Source organism: Tenrec ecaudatus, chromosome 3 (genome assembly GCF_050624435.1).
Source record: "Tenrec ecaudatus isolate mTenEca1 chromosome 3, mTenEca1.hap1, whole genome shotgun sequence".
In the NCBI taxonomy this organism is placed as follows: Eukaryota; Metazoa; Chordata; class Mammalia; order Afrosoricida; family Tenrecidae; genus Tenrec; species Tenrec ecaudatus.
In genome coordinates, this window is record NC_134532.1 from 206,321,565 (window position 1) to 206,346,839 (window position 25,275).

At 40.0% G+C, this 25,275-nt stretch overlaps 1 protein-coding gene across 8 annotated transcripts in view; it reads left to right on the forward strand.

The window, feature by feature from the left end:
• LCORL (ligand dependent nuclear receptor corepressor like) overlaps positions 1-25,275 on the forward strand; it is a 201,201-nt gene that overhangs the window by 124,280 nt on the left and 51,646 nt on the right. For all 8 annotated transcript variants that reach the window (XM_075544492.1, XM_075544493.1, XM_075544486.1 and 5 more), the window contains one exon: positions 10,175-10,426. In XM_075544492.1, coding sequence (XP_075400607.1) covers positions 10,175-10,426 — 252 coding nt within the window. The remainder of the gene's footprint in view (positions 1-10,174; positions 10,427-25,275) is intronic.

Consider the following 25,275-nt stretch of genomic DNA (forward strand, 5'->3'; position numbering starts at 1 on the left):
TGAAGATTGCATGATAGAATTTTGCAAGACCATTGACTTCTTCATTGCAAATATCTTTTTCAACAACACAAATGGTGGCTATACAGGTGATCCTCAAAAGGTGGAATACACACCAATCAAATTGACTAGATCTGTGGGAAGAGATGATGGAGAAGCATAGTATCAACTAAAATAAGGCCAGTGGCTAAAAATATGGAACACATCATCAGTTTCACATCTGTAAGTTCTGGTTGAACTAGAGGAAAATTAAAACAGGTCTACAATAGCCAAAAATATGCCCTTGACTATATCCCACCTGAATTTGGAGCACAACTCAGAAACCGGTTTGATACATTGAATAATAATGACAGGAGACCTGATGAGTTATGAGATGATATCAAGAACATCATCTATGAAGAAAGCAAAAGATCAGAGAGACAGTTGTTGGTGTAAGATATGAAACTAATAATAATAATAATTTATTAAAGGGCCATGAGGGTGGGAGGGAGGGTAAAAAGAGGAGCCGATACCAAGGGCTCAAATAGAAAGTAAATGTTTAGAAAATAATAATGGCAACATAAGTACAAATATGCTTGATGCAATTGATGTATGAATTGTTACAGGAACTGTAAGCCCTCAGTAAAGTGATCTTTAAAAAAAATGACTAAAGTGAATGTCAGAAGACATTAAAATGTGCTCTTAAGCTAAAATGAACAGAAAAAATAAAAGCTGAACAGAAAATTTTAAAGGACAACTTGGGAGGATAAACTATTAGAATGAAGGGTGCAAACACACCCTGGAATTAGAAAGTCAAAAGCAAGAGCATGTTTAGCATATCTCAAGCTGAAAGAAATTAAGAAAATATTCAAGCCTTGATTGCAATACTGAAATAGTCTATAGGTAAAGTATTGAATGATTCAGGGTGCATCAAAAGAAGATGGTAGGAATACAAAGAGTCACTATCCCAAAAACAATTGGTCTATGTTCAATCATTTAAAGGTAGCATATTATTAGGAACCCATGTTATAGAAGAAAAAGTGTGAGCTACACTGAAAGCATTTGCGAAATGAAAGACTCCAGCGGTTGATGGTGTACCAATTGAAATGTCTCCACAATCGGATAGAGCTTAGAAATACGAGTCTAAGCCAAGAAATAGGGAGGACAGCTACTTGTGTAAGAAGTAATCCATGTTTGCTTCCATTCTGAAGAAAGGTGACCCAACAGAATGTGGAAATTATTGAACAATTTCATCAGTGTACCACATGTAAGTAAAGTTTTGTTGGGGATGATTCAAAATCAGTTGCAGCAGTTATTTACAGGAAGGCTAGAAATTGGAGCCAGTTTTAGAAAAGGCTGAATGAAGACTCTCATTGGTAACATCAGCTGGATCTGGGCTGGAAGCAAAGACTGTGGGCTAACAAACTATTGATCACCTTGAGAAGAATGGGAATTTCCAAACACTTCATTGTGCTCCTGCAGAATCCACATGGTTCAAGAAGCAGCTGTGAGAATAGAACAAGGGGAAACTGCAGGAAAGACGTGCGTCACGGCTGTAACCTCTCGTCATATGCATTCATTCTTTGTTGAACAGATACTTAGATAAGCTAGATTATATGAAGAAGAATGCAACATCCGGGGTGGAGGAAGGCTTATCAACAACCTGCCATAATCAGCTGACACACCCTGGTTTACTGAAAGAGAAGAGGACTTGGGGCACTTGCTGTTGAAGAGCAAGAACTGCAAATGCCAGGGAAGAAGGGTGACCTCGAAAGAAGTGTCACGTGAATGATGGTGTCTTAAAGGCAGAATGCCCTTTAGACGCAAAGATGGCGAAGCTTTGTCTCACATTCTTTGGACATATCACTAGGAAGGACCTGTTCCTGCAGAACATCATGAGGGTCAATGGAAGAGGAAGACTCTCACCAAGATGGATTGACCCAGAGACTCCAGCAATGGACTTAGGTATAACTAGATGGTTCAGAGCCAGGCAATATTTGATTCTGTGGGTTCACTTTGAGTCAGGAGTGACTCTGCAGTACCTAACAATAACAACACATAGTCAAATAATATAATCAAATGTAATTATGCAGTAGTAATGAAAACAAGTTGGAAGCACATAAGAGAGACCAATTTTCCTAGGTTAATATATAAATTTAATACCAATTTTGAAATACCAAAACTTTTCTGAGGCTAACATATGTAAAAACAAATAGGCAGTTAAATACCTAGTTAAGCAGCAGTGAGGGTGTGTAAGCCTGACTGGATACTGAAACGTAGAATAAAACTTCTGTGTTTAAAATAGCACCTCAAAACATCAACCCACACCTCAAGGGAATTTATATACATACATACAAGTGATATCTGGCGAAGGAGCAGTTACACTTTGGCCTCTGATCCACACGGTTGGCTGTTCAAAACCACCAGCAGCTCCTCCGTAGAAAGACTGGGTTTTCTATTCCCATAAAGAGTTACAGTCTAGGAAACCCACAGGGGTTTGCCATGAGCATTGACTCGACGGCAAGTTTGGGGCTTTTTTGGGTAGGAAAATGTGGATTTTTTAACAAATGGAATAATGTTATAATTGGAAAGTTATAATAATAATTATAATATTAGACCCATCTCTCTTATCACAATAAAAAGAAACCCACTTCTGTTGAATTAGTTCCAGCTCACAGCAACCCTATATAGGCTAACGATTGATGAGAGCAGACAGCTTTATCATTCTGCTGTGGAGTAGGTAGTGGGTTTGAACCACCAACCTTGCAGTTAGCAGTCCATGCTTCCTTGACAGTGCCAGGGCTGCTTGGAGGCACACTACCAAAAAATAAAAGGGGGTATTAAAAAAAGACAACAGTATTTTCTTCTAATAATTAAATGTAGCTATTTTGTGTAAACAGTTACATAGGTACATATCTAATTTTGGATAGTAGATGAAACGTATAGCTATATTTAATTTCCAGAAGAAAATGCTGATGAATTGTCTTTGGTATACGGCAAAAGCATTCTAATTTTCTAAATATGACAATGTCTAGATAAAATCAGATAAAATGACCTCACTTTAAATGCTCAATTACCTTTTTAAAATTGGGTGGCAAGAAAGCTCATAGTCTAAGTTGAAAGATCAGTCAAACAGCCAGAAAATGCTGGCATACATGCTACAAATAAATGTTTAATTTTCCTGTGAAAGAAGGCACTCTTAAAAATTGAGGGACCACAATTGATGTATGTATATGTATGGATTGTGATAAGAGTTGTATGAGTCCCTAATAAAATGTAAAAAAAAAAAATTGAGGGACCTACATGGCTTCTCTGCTGAATTCCACCGACTGTTGAAAGAAGAATTGATAGCAATACTTGACAAGCTCTTTCCCCAAAACAGAAGGTGAGGGAACTTGTGGCAACACATTCTCTGAGGCCCGTATCACCTGGACATAAAAACAGGCAGAGGCATCACTTGTAGAAACAGCCACGCAAAAAAACCAGCCCTCAACAAAAATCTAGGAAACTGAACCCAGCAACATGTACAAAGGATTATCTATCATGAGGCAAATTCTAATGCCCAGGATCAAAAGGTCAGCTCAACATACAAAGACCAATTTAATGGGCATTTTTACAGACTGAACAACAAAATCACATGATAACACAACACAAGCTATCTTGATGTAATGCTAGCTCTCCTCTCTGGGTAACTTTTTACTCTGAATTTATTAGGTCAGGAAATTAGAGGACCATTAACCAATATACTTTGAAGTAAAACCTTTATTTCTTTTTAATACGTAACCTGAAGCAAAATTAGGTAGGGGGAGCAAAAGGTGAGCATTTACAGAAGCCTTCTGGAGGAAATCATCAAGAAATGAAATATTTGGGCAACCTAGAAATTTCTTTTTTGGGTTTATTCATTCTACTTTGTCGATGTGGGTTAATACTACCTATTCTAGACCAAGACAATATCACGTGGACTTTGAAATTATGCTCTTCCTGTTTCAGGTATTGACCTAGGATAATATGTAACATTTTCACTTATTTGCTGTTTTGTAACTTAATTAAAATGTAACTGCTCAATCTTTATTTCCCTTATTTTTCCCTTATTTCTTTTGTTATCTATAACACCAGCCATTATTTATTAAACTATTTATAGGGGAAGTACAGTTCAGTGTTATGTCTCTTTTGAGAACCCATGGTGGCATAGGGGGTTACAGTCAGGTCAGTAGTTCGAACCCACCAGTAGCTTGAATCCGCTATGAGGGAGAAAAATGAAGATTTACAACCCCAGAAATCCCCAGGTGAAATTCTGCTCTATCGACTGTTTCATAAATCTTTTAACATCTTAATGGATGAGTATTTTTGTTTACCAAATTCTGTTTTGTTTTCTGTGAGTGGCGAAAGGAAATCCTAGAGTGACTCTAGAATTAACCTAAGATCGTGTACAAGGCCGTGGTTGCAGCTCCAGCCCAGTCAGGTCTTTGACTCCAGATTCAAGTAACAGTGCCCCTCTCTCTGTCCCGGCCTGGTTCTAAATAAAGAGTAAATGTGGAGGTGAAAATGGGGCTTTTATTACAGGCCCGCCGCATACTCTTTACAGATGTTTCTCAGAATCTAAAATTCTTGATTTTTCAAAGTATATATAGTGTGCAAGTACATTATGTAGCATCTTCAGTGAGATAAGCAGCATCTTTTTTAAAAATCATTTTATTGGGGGCTCATACAACTTGTATCACAATCCATATATATATATCATTTGTGTCAAGCACATTTGTACATTCATTGCCCTCCTCATTCTCAAAACAATTGCTCTCCACTTAAGCCCCTGGCATCAGCTCCTCATTTCCCCCCTCCCTGCTCCTCCCTCATGAACCCTTGATAATTTATAAATTATTATTTTGTCATATCTTACATTCTCCAACACCTCCCTTCACCCTCTTTTCTGTTGTCAGTCCCCCAGGGAGGAAGTTATATGTAGATCCTTGTAATTAGTTCTCCCTTTCCACCCCACCCTCCCTGTGTTGCCACTCTCGGCACTGGTCCCAGAGGGTTCATCTGCCTAGATTCCCTGTGTTTCCATTTTCCTATCTGTACCGGTGTGTACATCCTCTGTTCTAGCCAGATTTGTAAGGTAGAATTGGGATCATGATAGTGGGGTGGGAGGAAGCATTTAGGAACTAGAGAAAGGTTGTATGTTTTATCGGTGCTATAATGCACACTGACTGGTTTGTGTCCTCCCCACAACCCTTCTGTAAGGGGACGTCCAGTTGCCTACAGATGGACTTTGGGTCCCCACTTTGCACTTCCCCTCATTCACAATGATAAGATTTTTGTTCTTTGATGCCTGATAACTGATCCCTTCGGCAACTCGTGATCACACAGGTTGGTGTGCTTCTTCCGTGTGGGCTTTGTTGCTTCTGGGCTAGATGGCCACTTATTTACCTTCAAGTCTTTAAGACCCCATATGCTATATATTTTGTTAGCCGTGCTCCATCAGCTTTCTTCACCACATTTGCTTATGCACCCGTTTTGTGTTTAGCAATCGTGTTGGGAAGGTGCGCATCATTGATAGAATGCCAGTTTAATAGAACAAAGTATTCTTGCATTGAGGGAGTACTTGAGTGGCGGTCCAGTGTCCATCTGCTACCTTAATACTAAACCTATAAATATATGCACATAAATGGGGAAACAGCGTCTTCTATTGTACAAATTGGTATTACGTGGGGGGAAAGAAATTTCTGACTGGACTTATATCAGCTCAAGCCCTGTTTTGCTACCAGATACGGCGATGGGAGCGTGATGGTCATGTAACTCCACCCTTTCCCATTACTGTGTTTGCTGAGTTGTGTGGAGTACAAGCTCTGGACCTCTAGCGATAGTTGCTGGGCTAGAAGACTGTAAAGGGGTCTAGCAAATGTTGAATCCCGAGACGAGAGAGGCTTTACCGGACTTCAGTCTTAGACTCCCTATCTCTTCCTTCTGGGTAACTTACTGTTTTAAATAGGTCAGTTAACCAAAATTCCTGAAAGTTAAATCCCTACCTTGTTTCAGCACATGATTAGAAACAAGATTTGCCTTGAAAGAAAGGTAAGCAGAAATCTTGTCCACCACTTGTGTTAATGGGAAAGGAAATGCGGAATGAGGTGAAGTCTGCACAATGTGACCAAGGTGAATGACACTTAAGAAAAATAAAGGACATTTGTGACCATTGTTGTATGTAGTTCTACACTAATAACCAAAACTATGTGTTTGACTCCATAGGTAGATGTTGTTAGATGCTAGATGTTAGCCAGTTCTGATCCATCGCGACCCTGTGTACAATAAGAGGAAGCACTGCCTGCTCCTGCACCATCCTCACAGTGGTTCCTGTGTTTGAGCCCACTGTTGTAGCCACTGTCAGCCATCTGGTTGAGGGCCTTCCTCTTTTTCACCACCCCTCTAGTTTACCAATATGATGTCTTTCTCCAGGGACTGGTCTCTCCTGGCATGTCCAAAGTGTGTAAGAGGAAGGCTCTGCATCCTTGCCTGTAAGGAGCACTCTAGTTCTACTTCTTCCGAAACAGATTTGTTCTGTTGGCAGTCCATGGAGCTTTAGATCTTCTTTGCCAGCCCCACAACTTAAATGCACGGATTCTCCGTCAGTCTTCCTTATTCGGTGTCCAGCTTTCACATGCAGATGCGACGACTGAAAATGCCACGGCTTGGTCTGGCTCAGCTTAACCCTCCAAGTAACATCCTTGCTTTCCAACACTTCCAAAGAGGTCTTGGGCAGTAGGTTTACTCAGTGCGATGTATTGTTTGATCTCTTGAAGAATCTAGGTTACTAAGTAAAAAAGTGTTATTACAAAAATCATGAAGCCTTTATTGACCACAGATGTCAAAATGGGAAGCTTGTTTCTCATGACATTCTCTATCGTGGTCTGCTCAGGGATGCAGGGCAAATGCGGTGAGATTCTCGAAGGACAGCCCTGTCACTCTAGAATAGACAGGTGCAGTGTAGTAGAGAAAAATTCCTTGCACAATTTTCTCATTGCTACAGTTTTCAGTTTCAAAAAACAAACTTTTTAGCAAGCCCCTGTGATCATCTTGTGTCCTTTAAGGAAAATTTATCAAGATAAGCTCTTTAGGATCCCAGAAAACAGGCATCATAACCTTCTGATCTGACAGCTTTGCCTTGAATTTAAGATGGCCCAGCAGATCCCATTGAAAGCCACTATATAGACAGGGCCTTGTTTAAAGACATCCTAGGGAGACGGTGACAAGTACATGACAGAGGGAACTTGTCTGCAGTCATCCACTGATTGCAGAGATTGACTTTGCATGCTTGTTTGGAATAAGCCCTTTTATCTATGGACGGAATACTGGCCTTATCGTTTCTTTACCCTCATATACAGAAAGGCTGCTGTGAATACTTGCAGTTCAATTTTTTTGTTTTATCTGTAGGCATAAAATTGTATTTGAGAATACACACACACACACACAAATAGGTACAGTTACAGAGACCTCTAGACATAATCAAAACATTTTACCAAATTAGTTTACCGACTTTGAAGGCTTAGTTAAAACCGTATGCTCCTGGGACAGCTCGGTTAAATGGCATAGAAGAGTTTATAAAGTTGATGTTCTGTGTTCTAGATTTGTGAGTACCATCCGGCATATTAAAACTATACCAGCAGCCATCTAAAATAAAACTTCTGGTCTCTACTTTTCTGGAACAAAAGAGATAGAAGGAAGCTAATGACCCAAAGAAGAAATTATTATACAGGACTAAGGGCTCACACCAGCGGTGTTCTGCCAGAGCCTGAGACCAGACAAACTAGATGTGCCCATTGATCACTACTGACCATTTGACACGGACACAATATGTAGTTTCCAATTGAATGGGATAAACGTGTAGCAAAAAAGGCCAGAGTTAGTGGGCCAGTAGGTACTAGAGCAGGACTGGGCAAGTTCTTTGCTTTTTTTTTCTGCCAAGGGTCATTTGGGTATTTGTAATATCATTCGAGGGCTATACTGCTGTAACGTTAGTTACAGTGCCCCCAATGTGTGGAGCCCTGGTGGTGTAGTGATCCATAAGGTTGGCAGTTCAAAACCACTTGCTGCTCCACTAAAGAAAGGCAGGGTTGTCTACTCCCCTAAACAGTTACAATTGGGGTCTCTGTGTGTCAGTATTGACTTGGTTTCAGTGCATTTGGTTCGAGTGCTTTAAGGTGATTGCTGGAACTACTACTCCTCAGTGAGGCACGTGACATTAGCTGGTGCTGATGATTGCACACGCCTCACGTGGCCCATGGAAGAGCCCTGATGGCGTGGTGGTTACGTGTTGAGCTGCTAACTGCAAGGTCCGCCATGACACCAGCTACTCCCTGAGACAAAGGGCTTCTACTCCCCTGAAGAGTTACAGCCTCAGAAACCCACAGGGACGGTTCCACCCTGTCTTAAAGCATTGCTATGAGTTGGCATTGACTGGATGGAAGTGAGCTTTTGGTTTTGAGTTTTAGGGCCCTCAAAGTGGACAGTCCCACCCCTTGACTAGAAGAACCACCTTACAGCTTACTAACAGATTCAATCATAAAATAATATTGCTGATTAGTAGTTTGCTCTTTCTTTTAAAAAAGTATGAGACTAAATCTCCAATGTTTACCATAAAACAAAAATGAAAAGGTGGGGTGGGGGAACAAGAGAGCCGGGAAGCTAGAATAATGGATTGGGGAAAACCAGAATGGAAATAAAGAGAATGTTGACATGTTGTGGAAAATGTAACAAATGTCACTGAACAATGTTTATAGCAAGTGTTCATTATGAACTTAATTTGCTATTTAAGCAAAAGAAGTTTAAAAATTTAATCTTACAGGAAAAGGGTCTGCTTTGGTAAGATTTGAGGCATTTAAAAAAATAATAACAACTCTGGAAGTAAGTCCCCTTGCACCCAAAGGAGAAGCACGGAGCCTAATTACGTGTGCTTGTTTCCCAAGCAGTCACTATCCTCGGAAGGAAGGCTTCCTGATGGCACTGTGGGTTAGGCTTTAGCTTGCTAACCCCAAGGTTGATGGTTCACGTCCATTAGCTACTGCAAGAGAGTAAGATGAGAGTGCTCCTGTAAAATTTTATAGTTCTGACTATAAACTATAGTTACAGTCTTAGAAATCCTGTGAGTTGGAATCAGCTCAATGACAGTGTATTTGGCTTGGTTTATGTTGAAGAAGCAGAGTAAAAGGAATCAGAGTATACTCCCTCACCCACCAATACTTCCACTCGATAGCTTCTGTAGTCCATGCGTACAAGTGGCCTGTTCTTCCTCATGCTTCATACTATAAAAATCATTTATTGCTCTTGGCTGTTGTTCAGGTTTCAAGTAGAACTTTTTTTTCCCAGAATCAAATGATCAGACTTCATCTGATCAGCATGCTTTGGGATCAAGAATTAAGACCCTCAAAAATGATATTGTAGTTTTTTAGAAGAATGTTCTTATTCTTAAGGAGATACAAGCTAAAAATATTTGCAATTGAACTGTCGTAAGTTTATAATTTAACTTTGGGAGTTTGGTTTTGTTTTTTAATTTTTATTAACTTCAGGGTCTTAACCAAAAAGTGGCAAAATAATAATAATCCATGAGCCTTAGAGAATGCTATCTGGCTGTTAATGGTACTGTTTTGTCATTTTTCCCCTATATGATTGACATTCTTCAATGTAAAATTTTGAGGAATGAAAAGGTCCTTAATGACATTGAGGGGGCTTTAAAAAGTTTGTGGAAAAATGAAAATAAGAGATAATTTTTCCATGAACTTTTGAAGCTCTTGGTATATGAGCTGTACATTAGTTATTTGCAGTGATGAGTTTAGATGTTTTCTTAAATAATTAATCTTGTATTTTGTATATTATGTTACATATACATAAAACAATATATGTTCACACATTTACAGGAGTTCTAAAATGGAAATGAGCTGTTGTGCTTCTGTGTCTAATTTTGCCTCTGGGACAGAAAGTGTTTCCTTGCAAGAAATGATTAAGTCTGCAAAATTTGGGGTTGACACACTAACATACGACTAGCTAAATTTATTGAGTGTATATTATTGAATTCTGGGATTGACTAGCATTGATGGAGGGAAGCTAAAATCTGAAATTGTTGCATTTTAAAAATACAGTAATAAGCTTAAATGTTGCCACTATGAGTTCTCTCTTTTAACACTTATTATATTTATTTCTTCCGTAGATCTTCCTCAGAACTGTGATCCTAACATTCCCCTAGTTGCTCAGGAATTAATGAAAAAGATGATACGTCAGTTTGCAATTGAGTACATTTCAAAAAGTGGTAAAATTCAAGAGAATAGAAATGGTTCAATTGGACCAAGTCTAATATGTAAAAGTATCCAAATGAGTCAAGCAGAAAGCTCCCTTCAGGAAGAGCAGGAAGGCCCCTTAGACCTCACTGTGAATCGGATGCAAGAACAACATACTCAGCAAGGTAAGCTCCTTTTTGTATGTTTGATAGATAATTTTACATGTTAATATCCTGCGAAGTATGTATGACTTCTTTTGTTTGCAGAGAAGTTCCTCTTGGGAGTCAAATTACTTACAATTAGCTGATGTAAGATGGGCCAGAGAGAAGTGCGAATTTAGAGCTTTGGCTATAACAGATTTGATTGTGCTGCCATCTCTTCATGACAAAGTGGTGCTGAGATAATCCTAGTGAACCACTTAAGGGGGATATAATTTTAGAGATGTGTACGATAGGAAATTATTGTGGCAGTAGACAGTTGAGAACATGAATTAAACTTTTTTAAAAATGCTGATAGACAAATAAAAAGGAAATCAATTACTATGTTTCAACTGTTAGTATAACTGGGAAAAGGGAGCAGTTTAATACGTGTGACAAAAGTTGTATAGGCACATTGTCATAAGAAGCCTGCAGGTTGGATTTAGCTAAGAGAGTTTAATGAAAGAAGAGTCTTGTTAGTGGGTGTGGAGAAGAGAGAAGCAGCTTCTTTTAACACTAGTTAGGAATATTGATATCAGTTTTTGAAGCCATAAAAAAATAATCATTAAATTTGGTCTGAGAAAGTAAAGTATTAATTCAGGGCTCTAAGAAGTATATAGGCAAAGGTTCTCCATATAAGATTAGAGTTAAGACATACTAAAATATGGAATTGATTTGTTGCCCTTTTTTGCTACCCAGATTTTAAGTTGCATGAGTCTAATTGTGTGGCAATAGCTGAGAACTATTAAAATGATACATAGTTGTTGTTAGATGCTGTGGAGCCAGCTCTGACTCCTATGGAGCCGGTGTACAACAGAGTAGAACAGTGCCCAGGCCTGCACGACCCTGAGGACGGTTATGCGTGAGCCTCTTGTGGCAGCTACTGAGTCAATCCCTCTCACCCAGGGCCTTCCGCTTGTCTGTGGGGGGTGCCCCTCCCCTTTGAAGAAAACGATGCCACTACATAGAATTTTGAACATAGGAAAGCAGAGAGGGTTTTTAGACTCTTCTCTATTTTGCTTTCCATGTCGTGTTTCCCACGCTGATGGGGAAGGCAGTTTGCTTCTCCACTAAGAGTAGATCCTAACATCGGTTTGGCATCTGACAGATTTGACAGCCATGCTGCTTGTCTAACTTACTGTGAGGCTTCAGCTTCACCTATTAGAACTTCCATTTCCTACTAAATATGGTCAGAATCATAAGGAACCCCTACAAGACGCTCCAATCTAGCCTTTTCACACCCAACCTCACAAAAGACACGCCTTAGGAGTAAGTAACACCTACTTGTTACTCAGGAGTAAGTGTACAAATATTTGTAGGGTTATTCCTCTAATGAACAACCCATGGAAGAAATGAGTGGCACAAGAACCACTGGCTAGACTTTAGAGGGAAGCAGATTTCAGATGCACATAATCAACAGCATTTCTAAAACTTGGATCTTTGTTGTTGTTGTTTTAAACATTTATGGAGGGATCTTACAGCTCTTAGAACAGTCCATACATCAATTGTATCAAGTACATTTGCACATATGTTGCCGTCATTATTAAAAAATGGGTCTTTCTTAAAGTGGAAAGGAGACACCCTTATGGTTCCTTTATTTCCACAACAGTGAAGGAACTCAGAAACATCAGATGTGTGGTTAGAATCGATGATAGTTTGAAAGTAAACTTGTAGTTCTTAACTTTTATGATTCAGTGACTTATGTAGTAAGGCAGTTAGGTCCACGTATATAGGAAATGACAGATATGGACAATATTTTAAATGACTACTATTCCAGGGAAAGTACACAAATATATATGATGGGGGTTTCAAATGTTCTTGGAAAAATGGAATTCAAGTATAGTGGATTTTTCTCATGAACTTTTTGATGCCTCTGGTCTGTATGAACATCTGGAGATTTGGAAAGGATAATGGTGATGGGGTAATATCTATATTTCAAACTGTTATTGATCATTTAATTTGGGAGGGTTAATTTATTGTCATTTGTGGTTTCAGAACTCTTCCTTTAAGATAGGTATCATATGCTAAAATCCTAAGTCTATCAGTGGCACTGAATTATACATGTTAGAAGTTGTTAAATTGGAAAATGTTCGTTGTGTATATTTTTACAACAATTTTTAAGTTACATGAGTAACAGTAAGTACAAGGAAGAAGAAAGTGTTCAAAAAATGCAGTAATGGTTATACAGCTCTTCTTTATGTTTTGAAATTTTTATGTGATATGTGGATGAAGTGCCAATAAGAGTGTTAAAAAAGAAATAATAATTTAGTGCCGTAGTAGAGAGAGAAAGGGAGAAAAGGATCATCTCCGTGTTGTTTTAGAAATTAATAGAAAGTTATATAAGAAATATTAAAAATTTTGAATGTTCTTGGAACCACGAGAGGTGATGTGGACCACTTTCAGCAGAGGTGGGGCGGGGAACAGATTTCCTCTTACAAGATTTTTTTTTGCCTTAACATGGATTTGTGGTCTTTAAACTTGCCTACATGCATACCAAATCAGGAAAAGACCCAGAGCACATGCCTTTCACACCATCTCTGTGTACAAACGTGTATATGTAGGAGCACACTAAGGCGTTCTGTGAAGGCATCTTTCCATGATGATGCTTTCCACAGCCACAAAGAGTTACATGCTGAGAAAGCGACAGGGGCAGTCCTGCTCTGCTCTCCAGGCTTGCTGCAAGATGGAATTGACTCTGTGATTTTTTTTTCTTTTAATCTTTTCATGAATTAAAAAAATTAGTTTTGAACTAAAGCTGTTATAATCACTTTTTAAATGCCTTTCTAGTAAAAAGTCTTGAAGTCATGATGACTTTAAGCCAGGGTTTTTCCCGCAGTGTGCTCTTTGTTGTTAGGTACCATGGCATTAGTTCTCACTTGTGGTGAGCTCATGTCCAACAGAACAGCCTGGGACGTCTCCAACCTCACCGTTGTTGGACCACTGTGTCGGTCCGTCTCATTGAGGGCCTTCCTGAGTAGGCTTAGGGGGAGTTTCATTAGTAATAGGAGGTCTAAGTCCACATTTCAAATACTTTTCTTTTTTAAGAAAGAAGATGTTTGGCTTAATTTCTATCTTATTATTCACAGTATAGTTGATACAGATATACTAGAATTAGCACTGTCGGTTGTTTCGTCTGTTTTTTGTTTGCAGGTTATCTTACACTCGTATTATTTTCACTCACTTATCTACAGTTCTTATTTAAGCCACGTGTTCATTTTTTGAGTTGCTTTATTTAAATTAGATGAGCTAATGCATAAATCCAATGGAAAATATAACTGTAAATAATCTGGATAATGTATGAAATGATTCCATTTATAAACTACCTTATCCTTAACCTAAAATTTTAAATCCCCTTGGTTTTACAGGTAACTTTTTTTTAATAATTTATTTTATTGGGGGCTCTTACATCTCTTAGAACAATCCATACATCAATTATATCAAGCACATTTGTACATATATTGCCATCATTTTCAAAACATTTTCTTTCTGTTTGAGCCTTTCTTATCAACTCCTCTTTTTTCCTATCCCTCCCCTCACCCTCCCACCCTTGTGACTCCTTGATAATTTATAACCATCCACCACTGTATCCCTTAACCATCCACTGTATCCCTTAACTCATGTTTCTGTTGTTCGTCCCCTGGGGTTGGAAGTGGGGTTGTACATAAATCATTGCAATTGGTTCCCCCTTTCGCCTCCATTTTCCTCCTACCCTCATAGTATCGCTACTCCCATTATTGATCCTGAGGAGTTTATCTGTCCTGGATTCTGTATCGAGAGCTCTTATCTGTACCAGTGTACATGCCAGATTTGTAAGATAGAACTGGGGTCATGATAGTGGGTGGGGGGAAGCATGAAAGAACTAGAGCAGTGTTTCTCAACCTTCCTAATGCTGCAACCCTTTACAGTTCCTCATGTTGTGGTGACTCCCCCAACCATAAAATCATTTTCATTGATACTTAACTGTAATTTTGCTACTGTTATGAATTGGGTGACCCCTATTTGTTTTAGGTCTTCTGATCCCAATCGGGTGTGCTGCAGTGCCAAGCCCTGCCCCACCCTGTATGAAGCCTATTTTCAGAATTCCTCGGGGACTTCATTGCTTTGCTCCCCTCGCTTCTCTGTTGCCCTCCCTTCTTATTATGCCCTGGTGTGGGGGTTCAGGCTGGGCACAGTTCCCACACTGTATCTCCAGTGCTGCCCCCTCTAGTGCTGTGGGTCAGTAAGAGCAAGTCAGTAAGTGTCTTGTGGTGAGGACGACCCTACGGCCCTCTCTGTGCATTGGCTCCTCTGAGCAGGAATGTTGTCCTCAAAGCTTGGTGGGCCAGGATGCTGTCCACTCTCGTCTCTCTTTGCCTCATAGTTTGCTCCCATGTGGTCTGAGAATACCTGCCGCTCTCCTTGGCTGTACCGTCAGTGTTGTCCTCTGTCGTGCATTCTTCAGGGGAGGAGGGTCGATGTAGCTGGGATAGGGTCGGCGCCGCAAACCTCTCTGTTAGTTCCCTGCTTCATTCCAGTGTGTTGCCCTCAAGGCTTGGCGCACCAGGTTGAAGTCCAGTTCCCCTCTCCCTTTCCTGTGGAGACATAGACAGTACCCCCACACACACCATGGTGGATTAGGGCTCCCAGTGCCTTCGTCTTCCTCCCTCCCCCTCTGTTTTCATGTCTCCGCTCCTCTTTTCCCCTTCTTTATGTTGGTATGAGTCACAATGATGCTGTATACATCATTGGACGTGGTCTGTCCCCTACCTGTGTGCCTGTCCCTCACCTGTAAACTATGTATTAGTTTTCCTTTTGTTCCCACTGTGTTGATTGGACCTACCTCTCTGGACGCATCTTGTGCTTGTCCTTTTGTGCTTGGCTAACTTCACTCAGCATAATTTCCTCCAACTCTTCCCGTGAGACAAGGTGCTTCATGTGTTCATCACTGGTTTTGGGGGATGCATAGAACTCTTACCATGTATATGTGCCAGAGTTTTCTTTCTTTTTTAAAAGTCATTTTATTGGGGCTCATACAACTCTTATCACAATCCACACATACATCAATTGTGTAAAGCACACTTACACATTCGTTGCCTTCATCATTCTCAAAACTCGCTTTCCGTTTGGGTTCCTGGAATCAGCTCCTTTTCCTTTTTCCTCTCCCTTTCCCTCCCCGCTCCCCCCTCCCATATGAACCCTTGATAATTTATAAATTATTATTATATCTTATATTACACTGCCCGGCGTGTCCCTTCGCCAACTATTCTGTTGCCCATCCCCCAGGGAGGAGGTTACATGTGATCGGTTCCCCCTTGTGCCAGAGTTTTATAATCCACTCGTCCAGAACTTTGCTACTGCAGATTGCGCCACAATGAGCAGGGGAGCACAGATGGCTGATTGCAGTCTATTTCTTACTTCTTCTGGATGCTCAATAGGGGGATTACAGGATCATAAGGTAGCTCAATTTCCATTACAGGTAACTTTATATTACTGTGAAGCAATAGATAATTCCTATTGTATACAGGCTATTGCTTATCCAAATAGAGGAGATTAGCAAAAGCAGACAAGGATAGCAAAAGCAAGAAAAGTTATAATCCAGCGACACTTATAAACTTATGTGTGGAATCCTAAATGAAATATTAGGAAATGGAATCCAGTGAAGAACAAAAAGAGAATAAATCATGACTAAAACTACCCAGATGAATCAATATTTGGGAAAAAACCTAGATGTTCCACACTGACAAATTTGAGAAATAAAAAGTATATATGTATAGATTAAGAAAAATCATACTGCGAAAGCTGAGCACAGACTATGATTTTTTGAAGCACATGCTTATGAAACTAAGACTAGGTGGTGTATTGGACAGGGTTCTCTAGAGAGACAAACCAGATTGCTAGTAATTATGTATAAATATATTTATAAAGATAGATATATAATTCAAGAAAATAAACCGTTAAATAATATACAGATAGATAATACAAGAAATTAACAGTTAAAATATAAAACAGTGAGACACTAGCAGTCCTTCAAGTTTTGAGAGCTGCCAGTTGCCAGTCCCCTTCTGTAGAGAGAGCTGGGCTATATATACCCAGGCAGCAAACAGCAAGGCAGGTCCCCAACTGTCATCAACTGTCAGTCCCCAACTCCAGAGATGAACATTCCAATCGTGTGGGCTTAAAGGGACCTCAACTTACAGCGACACAGTCCACAGGCTAGGCATCCCACAGGTAGTGTACCCCTTTAAACTGAGGCACAGAACGACCAAATGAGGCTCACCGAGCCATTTCTCCCTCTACCCTTCACTTAATCCTACTTGTGTTTATCGGCCAGGCTGGCACAATAAACTGTAGCAATCCACCCCTTGCCAGCCTGGCACCTATACACAATTCTTTACCCATACATACTTAAATAATTTCCAGATATTAAGGAAATCACACTTATACTTATCATCAATCATCTATCATACATATAAATGAAAACACACTGAGTCAAATTATATCTGATATAACATACTTGAACAAAGGAAATATACGCAATAATCACATACAAAGAAAATACATTGACAATTACAAGCCTCGCATTTGCAATTGATCACGTGGTGGTAATTGATAGGTAGAACTACCTTCTACTGCTACCCATTCTGTATTACCTGTGCCCTCAGCAAGCACCTCAGCTGGCTGTGGTTTTTGGCCTGGCAGGGTGACCCAGACCTTCATTCCTGAGGGGTCTGGGTCATTATAAGTCCTGTTAGGATTGGGTTGCTGCAACTTACCATTTGCTTTAATAACAGGGCATGGAAACACTAAGAGTCTGCCTATGGGATCTCCTGGATTCCAGACATATTCTTCTTTACCTCCATTATGTAGTACCAGTCCAATTTCTCCTTGGTAATCAGGATCAATCACACCACTTAGTACGGTGACACTCTTCCTGACCTGTTGATCCAAAGGCATGAGAAGTCCAAAGTGCCCAGGGGGCATTCTCAGCTGCCAGTTCAGTGGAATCCGTGCTGTGTTTCCAGGTGGGAGAGTTCCTTTCTTCGGGACCAGGACTTCCAGGCCTGAGGAACACAGGATTGTTGGGACAGGAAGCAAAAATGCTGCAAGGGGATCACTAGGAGTAATAGTGAGTGGTGCCACTCCAGCTTCCACCCCTTGGTTCCTGGACCCATGAATTCTAGCTATTGGAGACACAGCACCATATATTGGCCGCTGGTTTAGAGCGTATACAGCTTCCTGGAAAACATTGCCCCAGCCCCGCAAGTTGTTGCCACCTAGTTGGCACCGTAATTGTGTCTTTAGGAGCCCATTCCATCGTTCTATCAAGCCGGCAGCTTCAGGATGATGAGGAACATGATACGACCAGTGGATTCCATGGGAATTGGCCCATTGCCGCACTGCATTTGCTGTAAAGTGAGTTCCTTGATCTGAAGCAATGCTATGTGGGATGCCATGCGGGTGGATGAGGCATTCTATAAGTCCACGAATAGTAGTTTTGGCAGAAGCATCACGTGCAGGGAAGGCAAATCCATATCCAGGATAGGTGTCTATTCCAGTAAGAACAAAACGCTGTCCCCTCCATGATGGAAGTGGCACTATGTAATCAACCTGCCACCAAGTTGCTGGTTGACCTCCCCGAGGAATTGTCCCATATCTTGGACTTAATGTTGGTTTCTGTTGCTGGCACATGGGACACTCAGTAGTGACAGTGGCCAAGTCAGCCTTGGTGAGTGGAAATCCATGTTGCTGTGCCCATGCATAACCTCCATCCCTGCCACCATGTCCACTTTGTTCATGTGCCCATTGGGCAATATCAGGAGTGGCAGAGGAAAGAGGAGGACCAGTCTCCACAGCACGTGTCATCTTATCCACTTGATTATTAAAGTCCTCCTCTTCAGAGGTAATCCTTTGGTGAGCGTTCATGTGAGATACAATTAACTTTACTTTCTTGGCCCATTCAGAGAGGTCTATCCACATACCTCTTCCCCACACCTCCTTGTCACCAAGTTTCCAATCATGGTCCTTTGAATTCCCTGACCATCCAGCCAAGCCATTAGCCACAGCCCATGAATCAGTATACAGTCTCACATCTGGCCATTTTTCCTTATATGCGAACTGAACGGCCAGGTGCACTGCTCAAAGTTCTGCCCATTGGGAAGATCTCCCTTCACCACTGTCCTTTAGGGAGATCCCAGAAAGGGGCTGTAGTGCTGCTGCTGTCCACTTACGAGGGGCACCTGCATATCATGCAGAGCCATCAGTAAACCAAGCATGACTTTTTTGGACTTCACTTAAAGTATGGTAAGGAACTCCCCAGGAGGCCATAGGTGCAGACTGAGAGAAAGGAGGCAATGTGACAGGAGTGGAGACTGTGGGCATGTGGGCCACTTCTTCATGCAGCTTACTTGTTCCTTCAGGTCCTGCTTTGGCCCGATCTCATATATACCACTTCCATTTAACAATGGAGTGTTGCTGCGCACGTCCAACTTTATGATTCTGTGGGTCAGACAATACCCAGTTCATGATAGGTAATTCAGGTCTCATGGTGACTTGGTGGCCCATGGTGAGGCGTTCAGTCTCCACCAAGGCCCAGTAACAGGCCAACAGCTGTTTTTCAAAGGGGGAGTAATTGTTTGCAGAGGATGGCAAGACTTTACTCCAAAATCCCAATGGTCTACGCTGTGATTCACCAATAGGGGTCTGCCAAAGACTCCACACTGCATCTTTATCTACAACTGACACCTCTAGCACCATTGGGTCAGCTGGATCATATGGTCCCAGTGGCAAAGCAGCGTGCACGGCAGCCTGAACTTGTTGAAGAGCCTTTTCTTGTTCTGGGCCCCACTCAAAAATGGAGGCTTTTCGTGTCACTTGATAAATGGGTCGAAGTAGAACACCCAAGTGAGGAATATGTTGCCTCCAAAATCCGAAGAGGCCCACTAGGCGTTGTGCCTCTTTTTTAGTCGTTGGGGGAGCTATAGCAGGTGGGAATTCTACTAACAATGATAAAGGGCGTCACTGCAGAACTACCAAAAACATCACAAGTTAACGACTCAAAGAACAGGACCAAGAATTTTTTTAACCACTGATTTTCATCATTATGAGGTGTCTCTTGCATATGTTGGTGTATTTTGAGAACAAAGGGCTTCAAAAAGCTTGTGAAAAAATGGAATTGAAAGATAATGGAATGTTTCCATAAATTTTTTAATCCTTTGTACATGATGAGTAAAAGAAGCAAAAGTTTAAGAAGAAGTAATAAGGAGATAGGGAAAGGACATGCCAAGTACTGATTACTTATAAACAATGTGATTGTCTAAACAGAAAATATGGAAGACTATCTGGATAAACCTTTAGAACTTTTGAAAATATTCAGAAAATGTATACATATAAATGACCATGCATTTTATATATTAACAACCACTCGATTAGGAAGTCTAGTTGGACAAAATCTCATCTAGGACCACATCAGAAAAAAACTAAATCAACTAAGATAGGAATGAGCTGTACCAGACCATACTAAGAGCATTATAAATCTGTGAAAGGACAAAAAGAATCTGGAAATGAATTATTTAAATTTTAATAGATGAAAAGACAATAGAAGATGGCAATTCACTCTCTTTTTAAAAAAATTCATTGTACTTGGGGCTCTTACAGCTCTTAACACAATCCATACGTCCATCCATTGTGTCAAACTCATTTATATATATGTTGCCATCATCATTTTCAAAACAGTTTCTTTTTACTTGAGCCCATGGTATTAGCTCATTTTCCCTCTCCCTCACCCTCCCTCCCTCATCAACCCTTGATAATTTATACATATTTTTTTCATGTCTTACACCAACTTCTCTCTCTCTTCACTCATTTTCCTGTAGTCCATTCCCTTGGGAGGGGTTATTTTTAGATCATTGTGATCAGTTCCCCCTTTCTTCCACCTTCCCCTTCCCCTCCTGGTATCACTACTTTCATTATTGGTCCTGAGGGGTTTATCTGCCCTGGATTCCCTGTGCTAACTCTTACCTGTACCAGTAAGGTAGAATTGGGTTCAAGATAGTGGGGGAATGGCGGGGGGTAAGCATTAAAGAACTAGAGGAAAGTTGTATGTTTTGCCGATGCTTTACTGCATGCACCCTGAACTTGCTCATTTCTTCCTTATGACCCTTCTGTAAGGGGATGTCCAATTGTCTACAGATGGGCTTTAGATCTCCACAGCCCCACTCATTCACAGTGGTATGATTTTTTGTTCTGGGTCTTTGATTCCTGGTACCTGATCCCATCGACACCTCATGACCACACAGGCTTGTGTGCTTCTTTCGTGTGGGCTTTGTTGCTTCTCAGCTAGATGGCCATTTGTTTATTATCTTCAAGCCTTTACAACCACAGATGCTATATCTTTTGATAGCCGGACACCATCAACTTTTTTTTTAACACATTTGTTTAGGACTCATTTTGTCCTCAGCAATCCTGTTGTGAACGTGAGCATCACAGAATGCTGGATTATTAGAACAAAGTGTTCTTGGGTTGAGGGAGTACTTTAGTGAGGTCCAACGTCTGTCTGCTACCTTAATACTTAACTTCAAGGGCAATGTAGCTGAGAGGAATTACTGAAACCCCAATGAAGGCCGAACATGGTAGTGGGACAAGAGGAAAGTAAAAGGAAATAAGAGAAAAGAACCCGGAGGCAAAGGATATATAGAGAGGTTTAAATACAGGCATGTACATATGTAACTGCATTTATATGTAAAGATAGGGAAATCAATGTACATATAGTACATATAGTTCTAGGTTAAGTATTAAGGCAATTTACTCTTAATGTGCTTAAAAAATTCAACAGTATTGCAGTCAAAGTTCTATTGCAGTCAAAGTTCTATTGTAAAATATTCATAGGGAGGCTTTAAAAGCCCCCAAAAGGCCACATGAAAGTGTTGAGTAATTTACCTCAAATCAAAGCAAATTATTTGCAATAAATTGAAACTTGTTAAGTCTAGTAGATTAAAAGAAGTTACTGTTGACCAAGATAAAGGTTAGTAGGATTAGACGCACAGATTAGAGAGCCTAGAAACCTTTGAGAATTGACTTTTAGTTGAAGAAAAAGAGGACTTTAAGAGCCATTTGGAAAACTGACATATTCAACCAATGATTCTGGGCCAGTGGTTTGTGTACATGGATAAATCAGAACGCTTAGTTAATTATGCTCATGCAGAACCTGTGCATAGACCAAGAAAAAGTTATTCCAACAGAACAGGGGAATCATGTGTGGCTTAAACTCAGTAAATATGCACCAAGGTTGATCCTTTATCCATACTTATTTAGGTTATACTCAAAAGACCCAAACTCACTGCCATCAGGAGTCAATTCTACGCTGACCAGAATGTTTTAAAAAGCTCCTTAGATGAAGAGGAACAAGGCATCAGGATTAGAGAAAGGCTCATTAATAACCTTTCATATGTAGATGGTACAACCTTGATTGCTAAAAGCAAAGAAGACTTGGAGCTCTTACTGATAAAGATCAGTGACTACAGCCTTTGGTATGATGATAGCTCATTCTAAAAAAAAGCTGAAATCCTCAAACTGAACCAATAGATAACATCTTGATAACCTGAGAAAAGATTGAACTTGTCAAGGATTTCCTTTCAGTTGGATCCACAATCAATGCTTATGGAAGCAGCAGTCAGATCAAATAATGTACTATGTTGAACAAACCTGTTACATTCGACCTCTTTAACGTAGTGAAAAACAAAGATGTTGCTTTGAGTGCTAAGATGCGCCTGACCCGAGCCACGGTATTGCAGTATAATTGTGAAAACTGAACAGTGAATTAGGAAAACTAGAGAACACGTAATGTTTGTGAATTAGAGAGCGTTTGAAGAATATTGACTGTGGCTCTACCATGAGCTGCCAGAAGAGTCAACAAATCCCTGTTGGAAGGAGTCTGGCCAGAATGCGCCTTGGAAGTAGGCAATCTTACATAAACTTTGGATATGTTACCAGGATCACTCGCGGTAGAATCACCAAAAAGAGTAAGGGCTTCAACCAGATGGATTGACACAATGGCTGCAGCAGTGGACTGAAGCACACCAACAGCTCTGAGGATGTTGTAGGATCTAACAAGCAGGATGGGTAAAGGTTTGGTTTTGTTTTTTAGAAAAAGTGAGTCCCTATCATGCACCACTCACAGAATTAATTGTTGTTGAGGTAAAGGACTAAATGTGACAAAGCAAAAGAAAACTTTGTGGAAAGAAAACATAGGATAACATCTAAATGAACTCCAAATAAGGAAGAATTCCTCAAAACAAAGATTCACAGTCTATGCAACAATTTGGTAAATGTGGCCGTACTAAAATGTCAAACTTAGGTAGCACAAAAATTACTGTGAACAGAGTGAAATTGTCAAGCCTCAGTTTTGAAAACAAAATCTACAAAATGTGAAACTGATAACCGTTAGAGTAACAAAAGATAATTATAATCAAGCAGAAAAAGACAATGGAAAAGTAGACCAAGACATCCTCAGAAGAATCAATCAATGTTTTATTAAAGAAAGGAAAATGCTGAACAGAATATTCTACCCAACCGCCTTCCTACGATAAGGTTCTTTCCTCCTGTAATATAACAGATGATAATTCAACTACTGATTGACACAAAGCGCTTGTAAACAAAAACAAATGTGTGGTTGTACAACTCTGACAAGTAATTTCAAATGTCGGTCTTCACCATCCACCTATCATTTTAATATTTTCCACCTGCAACAATCTAAGTGTACTGACTTTTACTTAACAGTGCTGTAAAAGTTAAAGAAATCATTAGGTCCCCAACATTTTTTATATAATCATCTTCAGCATTTGTTGTTTTCTTTAATTTTGTTTTTCCCCATTTGCAACAATACAAGAAAGGCTACTTTTACTTACAGAGACTGTATAAGTATTGATGGAAACTGTTATATCTCTACAAACATCTGTTTTCTTTGATAATCTTTTGAATTCCCGTCATTGTTTTATCCAAGTCAGTTTCAGTACTCTTCCCTATCCTTGTCTTCTCTTCCACAAACTCTAGACTGGCATGGAGTATAATTATACCAAGATCATTATCCTTTCCCCATACTTCTTCAGTCTGTATGCTGAGCACATAATTCAGGAAACTAGACTGCGTAAAGAATACACAGCATCAACATTGGAACCACTAACATCTTTGAATTTCAGATGACAAAATGCTCCTAGTTGAAAGTGAAGAGGGCTTGAAGGGTTTCCTGATGAAGATCTATGACTACAGACTTCAGTGTGGATTGCAACTCATTGTAAAGAAAATCCATATCCTCACAACTAGACCAGTAGACAACAACATCATGGTAAACAGATAAAAGATTGAAGTTGTCAAGGATTTCATTTTACCCGGATCCACAACCAACATGAACAGAAGCGGCAGTCGGGAAGCCAAATGATGTGTTGTATTGGACCACTCTGAACACAAAACTTCTTTCAAGTGTTCGGAGCAAAGATGTCGCTGTGAAGGCTGAGGCGCCCCTGGTCCAAGCCGTAGTACTTCCACTTGCCTCTTGCGTGTGAAAGCAGAACAGTGAGTAGAAAGATGAGAGAAGTGATACCTGTGAATTGTAGTGCTGCCAAAGAATATTGAATGGGCCACGGACTGCCAGAGAACAGTGACATTTGTGTTGGAAGAAGTACAGCCAGATGCTCCTTGGAAGCAAGGATGGGAAGGCTGGTTTTCACATACTTTAGACATGTTATCAGGAAGAACCAGTCCTGGAGAAAGATATCATGTTTAGTAAAATAGATCATTAAAAAGGAAGACCCTTCAATGCAATACACACAGTGGCACTAACCGTGACCTCGAACAGTGACATCAAAAGGAATGATTTTTTTTTTCACTGTTACTACCAGGACGTTAAAATTTTGTGAGCTCTATCTCACACAGTGACGCATCAGTGGGATCAAGTGTAGGAACAGATGTGAGGATGGGGCAGGACCGCTGGTGTTTCATTGTGTTGTGCAAGGGCTCGCTGTGGATCAGAACTGACTCCATGCCACTGAACAACAACATATCTACCAATCTACCAGTCTGAATTAGACTGCTCACGCTCTCTCTCTTTTTTGAGTTGAATATAAATGCCTGATCATTGAAACAATAGGAATCTCTTAGAGAGTATAATGAGAAAAACTGTCAAGAGCCCAAGGAGAACTGGAACAGTTCTCAACACGATGAGGCCAATGGAAAGACCCAGGTAAGGAAATAGATTAGGGTGATCAGAAAGATAAAGTGGAAAGAGCACTAAGTTGTTTTTTATTATTGGCATTTGCATCAAGTAGTACTGTTAAATAGCAGTGATATTGATAAAATTTGAGTTGCTAGTGATTATTTTAGCATTTTTATGGATTCCTGATTTGGAATGTTTTCCCACACCCTTTTATTAGCATTCATTTGCCTTCACATATTTTAATATTTGATATTTACATATCCAATATTTATGATCATATAGCTTCAGAGATACCTTGTAACTCATGTTCATTAACACGTAAGGTAATCATCATAAACTAGATAATTTGCCTTGTCTATAGCAACTGGAGCCCAATAATTTTGTAGACTGAATAAATATATTTAATGTACTTAATACACATTTAATGAAATAAATACTAAGCCTCAATATTGACATTTCTGAAGAGAAATCTGTGATATTATTGGAATATAAACTATATAGATATTAAGATGATTAAAAACCATTAGCCCGTTAAGTTAAAAGGTATTTTTTTGGTGGGAATCTAACCCTCTCTCAACCCCTTGACCTTACTGTTATCTCCTAGCTAGCTAACAGGCTTTCATAGATTAAAGACTGCTGAGGCAGCTCTGGG